Source organism: Chelonoidis abingdonii, chromosome 4 (assembly GCF_003597395.2).
Source record: "Chelonoidis abingdonii isolate Lonesome George chromosome 4, CheloAbing_2.0, whole genome shotgun sequence".
Classification (NCBI taxonomy): Eukaryota; Metazoa; Chordata; order Testudines; family Testudinidae; genus Chelonoidis; species Chelonoidis abingdonii.
The window spans coordinates 107,548,821-107,556,425 of record NC_133772.1 but is presented as its reverse complement, the minus strand read 5'-3'; the positions used below and the strand labels follow the sequence as shown (position 1 = coordinate 107,556,425).

The 7,605-nt window shown below is 43.9% G+C and overlaps 1 protein-coding gene across 1 annotated transcript; it reads left to right on the top strand.

The window, feature by feature from the left end:
* Positions 1-224: 224 nt before the first annotated feature.
* Positions 225-2,625, top strand: NKX2-8 (NK2 homeobox 8). The gene is made up of 2 exons (XM_032789957.2): positions 225-794; positions 1,742-2,625. The coding sequence occupies exons 1-2, from the start codon at positions 629-631 to the stop codon at positions 2,272-2,274; spliced, it is 699 nt and encodes a 232-aa protein (XP_032645848.1). The 5' UTR covers positions 225-628; the 3' UTR covers positions 2,275-2,625.
* The last annotated feature ends 4,980 nt before the right edge of the window (positions 2,626-7,605 follow it).

Below are 7,605 nucleotides of genomic sequence, written 5' to 3'. Positions count from 1 at the left end.
CTCGAGGTGTGAAAGAGCCCCATGGCTTAGCAAAGCTGCCAGGGGCATGGGGGCTAGCTCCGTGTGCTGCGGCGAACGAGCCAAATGAAGGCCAGGAATAAAACCAATAATGAATAAATTCCTGGCTGGGGCGGTCGTGGGGGCTGGCCAAGCTCTGTGGATGTTACTGCGCTAGCAGGGACGGTGGTGGCTTTGGTGGTGGATGGAGGGGGGCGGTTGTTGGTCACCACATACCACCCAAGATGTTATTCACTGCTAACAATTACCATTATCTGTCCCCACTTTGGGCTAATCAGACAGAATATGTAATGATGAAGCCCGTTTCCTGCTGTCTTTGGGAGGTAACGGGTTATTCTCTCCGCGGGGTTACACCTACTCCCATTAGAGCTTCATCACTTGACTAATGCAGGTACTTAGCATCCCCTAGACAGGGACGGTTTGAAAGCGGGCAGTGTTTGCAGCGGGGTGGACTGTTTATATAAACAGGGCACCTCTGTAAACGACCCTAATATTTGGGCTTCGGCTGGAATGGAGCGAGTATCTCCTTGAGCCTGCGGGTTCCCGAATAGCTTGGCGCAGTTAGTTGGTAGCTCCGGGAGAGATTGTGGCAAAGGCGGCCGACCCTACAATGGCCACAGCTGGCAGGATCAATTTTACGGTGAGGAGCATTTTGGATTTACCGGAGCAGGATGCTAACAGCAGCGGCAAGCAGGACTCGGATCGCCGCCCGTCTGGGAAGTACGCCAGCTCGCCGTACGGGGAATGGATCGAAAGCGACAGAAACCATTATCTGTGTGAGTATGAAAGAAACAGGACTTCGCAAGCGTAAAATACCTTTTTACCTGGGCCAATCCCGCGCTCCGCGGGAGCCAGACGGGATTCCTTGGAGAACACAGATTGAATCGCAGCAATGAACCGGCAGGGAAATGCCGACAACACGCTTAAGGGCATATAGGTAGATATAGAGAATTAAAGCTAAAGACAGATATGTTTATAGGTGCACTAATATATGGAGGTGACTGCTCACCTATATACACTGTAAGCTTTAAAGTTGATCAGAATTGTCCTTCTCTTTTCCTGTTGCAATTCGATATGTAGTGGGGAGATTCCAATTCTAATACACGTGCTCTAAGATTCAGTCTATATCCACGTACAACATAGAAACAGGGGGTAGCCTAATAGAAGCCAGGTGAGGGTAGAAATACGCATCTTTACAAGTATGCGTGTATTTATTATTAAGCTGTAACTGTGATAGATTGTGTAACGTCTATGCAGGTATCATCAAAATGAACGTATCCCCCCGACCCATGCTTCATATTAAAGTAACGGAGCTGCTGAAGAAAAGAGATACAGGGACAACAATTATTGAAAGAAAGAGGGTATCTGTTGTAATAACCTTACGGCATACCGCTATACACATCATAGTGACCTCTGCAGAGTTTACATACTGTACAGACAGAGATTCGATCTTGCACATAATACAGCTGCTATACGTGGACACACTAGGCAATCCTGGCTTTTAGGTTTAATTTGTTCCCAAATCGGGATTTTAGATCGACTCTCCTGTTTTCTATTAGAAGTCTTTCGGGCTTTTAAACAACGGTGGCTTTCACTGTTCCAATTAGAATGACCCAGGAGCACCTTGCTCACACCAGCATCCCTGGGGCAATCGATACCCGATCCTGGTGGTGGCGACTCGTGGCTCTCCCTCTAACCGTGCCACTGTTATTGCTCTCCCCAGCTTCTGATGAGAGCGGTCCAGAAACGAGTTTACCCGATTCCACCCAAAGATCGCACCAGCCCCAGGGCCCGGAAACTGAGAAAAAGAAAAAGAGGCGAGTGCTCTTCTCCAAGGCGCAGACCCTGGAGCTGGAGAGGCGGTTCCGGCAACAGAGGTACCTCTCGGCCCCGGAACGGGAGCAGTTGGCTCATTTGCTCAGCCTGACCCCCACGCAAGTAAAGATCTGGTTCCAGAACCACAGGTACAAAATGAAAAGGGCTAAAGCGGAGGGGTCCTGCGGCACCGAACTCAGCCAGCCCCCTCTGCTCCGGAGAGTCGTGGTGCCAGTGCTGGTCAGGGATGGCAAACCGTGCCAGACCTGTACCACCAGCCCGGGAGCGGGCGCGGCACAGGACAAGTTGGGCTGCCACACACAAACTGCTTTCACAATCCAAGGGTACCAAGCCTTCCATCCCAGCTCCGCCGCTGCCCTGAGCCTCTGCCCTGCCTACCAGCGCTTAGCGCACCCTGCAATAGTCTCCTGGAACTGGTGATGCTGCCTAACCTTCCTGAGCTGAACTGAGAACAAACAAATAAAGAATCAAGCGAATTCGTTGCCCCAAGCTCCTACATCAAGAATCTGGGATGAAACTGCAGGTGGATCCACAAGGGAGGCGAATCCACATCAGTGTAGACTGGTATTTGGGACGCAATCTAGGGCTGTTTTGTTTTATTCAAGCACTGCATGGCTAGTCAGGGATGTGTTTTGTTTTCCTTTGAGGGCATCCGTTTTAGAGGATGGATGAGAAAACAATTATATTTTTAAATCCTATGCGACTCCTGTTTCCATTCGAAAGGCGATTTGTAAAATAAATACATACAATAGTGGTTTGTACCTAAAATAGTTTATTTTAAAACAGATTATTCTTTCAGTGACTAATAAACCAATTTTTGATTTTTTTTGGCAAATAAAATCCGTCAGGTCAAGTGTCTTTTTGAACATTCGATCTCACCTTTCTTTAGCTTATCAGTTGTGTGATGAACAGTAAGATTCTCTTAAATGTGCTAAATAAATTACGTTTGTCATTATACTTGACCCTCACGCTCCAGTAAAACACAAAGTTTGCTACAAACACCTAACTTTAAAGCTGGTGACGTTATTATACCTGACCACCCACCCACCCCCAAATCCTTTTTAAATTAGTCTATTGTACATTCACTTGGGGCTATTATTTTTGGAGTCTAATGAGGTCTCGTGTTTCTTTAATGTACTAAATGCTTGTTATTTCGCGAGTAGGTTTTACCTATCTCTGTTTCCAGCTACAGAGTATGATACCTATTGCAATTCAGTCTCATTTGCACAGACATATTTTCACCAATTTCCATCATGTTTTTTCCAAAACAGGATCCAGGCTATAGCGTCTCAGGATTTCAAGCAAATCTTCAGAAGTATATTTACAGCTCACTGTATATTTGTAATATTTTAGTATGAAAGGATTATCAAAAATAAGTGCGCTTTCCTTTGCTAACCACAGAGATGAAAATGTGTAAGGACAAACGAATACATCTTATTGTAACATACAAATGGCATTATGCCATTGGATTTATTCATTTTCAAACGCAAGCAGTTGCCCTCCGAAGAATCTTGGGAAAGATTCCTAAAATATTAGGCCAGTCCTGTTGTCCTGATTCAGACAAAACTCGCTTTTCGCTTCACCAGGAGCTTTGTCCGAGTAAATAGCCCGGAAGGGACCTGTACATCTTGCATAGAAAATAGAGGCATATTTGACAGAGCAAGATATACATCATCTACACAAGTTCGCTGAGGCTAGTTGCAGAGTAAATGCTGCCAGAGTGAGGAGTTTCACATCAGAGCCGCGAGAGACGTTAACACGCGTGGCTCTCTGTACTAAACCTTTACCCCTAAAACCTCTCCTCGTTGCTCTGCCGATGGACAGTGGTAACAGGGTCAATCTTAAAAGAATAGGCACTGACAAACTAAGGGGAAATTAAAGTGCAATTTAATTTGTCCAAGCAGAGAGGGATGGGTATGTGGAAACAACCCCTCCCCCTACCCGCACTCTAGCTATATTTTTTTAAACAATTAGCCAGTTTTCTCCTATGTAGATTTCGCTTACAATGATTTTTTTAACTGTATTAAGTCCTATATAAAGGACGCGTCATCATTTACACCGGTGAGGCTGCTCACTTCATACTATTCGAGCAATGGGATATGGAGGGATTTACCAGTGTTATTTCACTCGTTCATAGTTTTTCCACGAGCATTAGTAGACAAGAGCAGGAGCCTTTGGTCTTTAGGCTAAATACCCATTGAAATAACAAACCAACCAACCGAAAATCATTTGATTGATTTAAAAATGCTGGATGTGCCTTAAAACATCCGCAGAACTGAAGCACCTGCTGTTGCTTTTGCTCCGAGTCTGCAGCCCTCCCAAATACCCACTGGCTTGCTCTGCGAGTACAGTTATCTGCATTACCCGCTGTACAGCGGTTAATTCCCAGCATAGCAATAGGTTCCTAGAAAAAGTGCGGGTCTCGCTAAGCGGGGTATTAATGTTGATCCCGTGTGTCTGCTCTGTCTAACCTAAGAAGTGCCCGGTGATGTTCCCTATAGGGCCCTCATTCGACTCCAGTTTAAACCAATGGGGGCTACACCACTAACTTCGACTGAGTGGGATCAGGTCCCCGACTCGTTTTCTAGCCGCGACAGGCTTTGGAGGAAGAAATTAGCTTGTCGGGAGATTTGTTTTCTGATTTCCAAGCCGCGCCCGGCACATTCTCTCCTGGGGAATCGCCCTCTTTCACTCATCAAATCAGGGGTTCGATCATCTCCAAGCCCCTCAAAAGACGCACGAAGAAAGGCCCATAGGCACCGCTCTCGGCCTAGCCCGGAGGGAGGAACTGGGTGCGGGTGATGATTTCAGGACGTGTGTCTAAGGTGCAGAGCGTAGTGCAGAAGGGCTCGTGTGTCCTGGATGGAGCACGTAGGATGGCCCTGTCTCGTCACCTGTTCCCCCTCTCTTCTCCTCCCAACCCCCTTTTTGTCTCAGCTGCTGGCCACCTTGTCTTCCATATGGATGGGGTTATTTCAGAAGAATCTCCCAGAGAATGGCTCCTTAAACCTCCTTTTGTCTTGAGAGTTGAAAAGAGCATTGTTATGCTTGAAAAGGACCTAGACAAAATCCTCACTGTTTCGATTCAGGACTGTTTAATCAGTCCCTAGTGACAATTTTATGGGTTTTAGGCTGGACAATGGTATCTTTTAAAACCTTGTGGCCTTCATGAAAACAAAGGGCTCGAATTTTATGGGCTTACAACTCCAATTAGAACAGTGCCAATGTGTATGGGAGATTATCAAATTTGTATCATAAAACCCCTTTATAATAAATGATAGCGAGGGGGAGGGGACAGAAGCTTCAAGCAATAGACTTTGTCAAAGTTATGTTTGAAACTGTACATGGTGTTTTACATTTTATCTCTCAGAGACACAATTCTCTAGCACGATCTGATGGGAAAATGGAACGATTTAGTTTTTTGAAATGAAAAAACCCGGAAAGGGCACCATTGAAATAATCAATCTCAGAACCCAGTTGCTTCATATCTAGGCCCTCCTCTTTACTTAGTTCCAAATTCAATGGTCTTCTAAGGTGGACATCACACATGCATTAAAGTAGCTCCTATAAGTTTGCTGACTTTTATTATCACTAGTCATTACAAAGCCTAACTTGGTTATTTTAGGACCAAATTCCTTTGGCAAACGGGAAGGGCTGCTTTATTTATCTGTCTCCCTTTGTGTCACAGACAGACTGCAGTGGAGTCATTTAATTAATGTATTGTCTTAAATAGGCACTGGTTGCATATAACAAGACAGTTTTGGACGTTGCACAGCACCTATAAAAGTCTCAGATTAGTAGGGAAGGCATAATTCATGGATTATTAAAGGGGATGGTATAAGGTTGCATGATTTGTGGAATTATGGTGATGGTTGCATAGAGAAAACTTTAAAGGCAAAATGTAGTGTGATAAAACAGTATTTAATTGCTGCATCTAATTAAAAGCAGAAACAAGTTACAAAAATAGGCATCTTAAAAAGTAATAAAGATAAATAATATATAAACAAAAAACACTTAGGTAGCCATCAACTTGATAATAGGATAAGGTTGGAGACAGACAAGAAAGGAGTTTCCACCTCAGAAAAAATTCTAAAATCAGAAATTTCAGAGTCACTGTAAGGAAAATTCTATATTGTGTTAATTGCTAACTTAACCAATGGTTAATATATCTTTTATGAACATAGATAGTTGTAATTAGATGGAGAGAGGTAGATCTGATTTGAATCTCTCTGCCTTCCAGTGTTTTCCAGTAGGAAAGTTGATGATGCTTTCAGTCTTATTCTGCAGCAAAGTTGGCCTCTGCTGACAAGTAAAATTAAAATTCCACCTCTGCATGCAGAGAAAAACTAGTTGCCTATCTGCATGTTTTAATGGCTAAATTCTTTTAAAAAAATCCGCCCCCCAGAATGACTGATCTCACACATACCTGCAGTTCCACTGAAACAAATGAATAAAGGTTGCAGAATCAGGCTTTAAATGGTGATACTGAATCAGTAATTGGTATTGCTAAAATCTTCAAAACTCCTTCTTGAATATTTATTCTTATTTAGCTATCTAAGGGCCCTGTCCTGCTCCCAATGAAATCACTAGCAAAACTTACTGACTCTGGACTAGCACCAGAGGTATTATGACAGCTCACTAGAATTAACCTTCAGAGAAATGTATAATAGTTTTAAATGTGCACATATATTAGTTAAACTATACCAATAAATATGCACTATTATAGCATAATGTATTTGTCTGATCATATGTATGGCTATTAATAGTCTCTGGCTGCATTCACAATACATTTAAAACACAAAAGATAAAAAGGACAATGGTCACCTCAAAAACAGAATTCCTCAGCCCACAAAGGAAACTCACTACCTTTATCACTTACTTGGGGAAAGCTCCAGTGAATAGGCTAGTCTTGCAATATGTCTTGGTTAACAAACTCAGACTTTGGCCTAGTCTACACTACTCATTTAAACTGATTTTAGCAGCGTTAAACCGATTTAACGCTGCACCTGTCCACACAATGAGGCCCTTTATATCGATATAAAGGGCTCTTTAAACCTTTTTCTGTACTCCTCCGATGACAGGAGTAGCGCTGAAATCGGTATTATCATATCGGATTAGGGTTAGTGTGGCCGCAAATCAATGGTATTGGCCTCCGGACGGTATCCCACAGTGCACTATTGTGACCGCTCTGGACAGCAATCCGAACTCGGATGCACTGGCCAGGTAGACAGAAAAAGCCCCACGAACGTTTGAATTTCATTTCCTGTTTGCCCAGTGTGGAGCTCTGATCAGCACGGGCGGCGAAGCAGTCCCAAATCCTAAAAAAGAGCTCCAGCATGGACCGTATGGGAGATAATGGATCTGATCGCTCTGTGGGGAGACAAATCTGTTCTATCATAGCTCTGTTACAGAAGACAAAATGCGAAAGCATTTGAAAAAAATCTCCAGGCTATGATACAGAGTCCACAGCACAGTGCTATGTGACAAGTGTAATGGAAAGCCAAAGATCAAATGGATGCTCATGGAGGAAGGGAAGGGGGACTGAGGACTCCAGCTATCCCACAGTCCCCGCAGTCTCTGAAAAGCATTTGTATTCTTGGCTGAGCTCCCATTGCCTGTAGGGTCAAATACATTGTCCAGGGTGGTTCAGGGTATATGTCGTCAATTTACCACCCCTCCCCCACCCGTGAAAGTAAAGGGAAAAAATCGTTTCTTGACTTTTTTATATGTCACCCTATATCTACTGCATGC

Coding starts and splice junctions, on each gene's coding strand:
- NKX2-8 (XM_032789957.2), top strand. CDS start 629: ATGGCCACAGCTGGCAGGATCAATTTTACGGTGAGGAGCATTTTGGAT. Junction 795..1,741: donor CGACAGAAACCATTATCTGT/GTGAGTATGAAA, acceptor TGCTCTCCCCAG/CTTCTGATGAGAGCGGTCCA.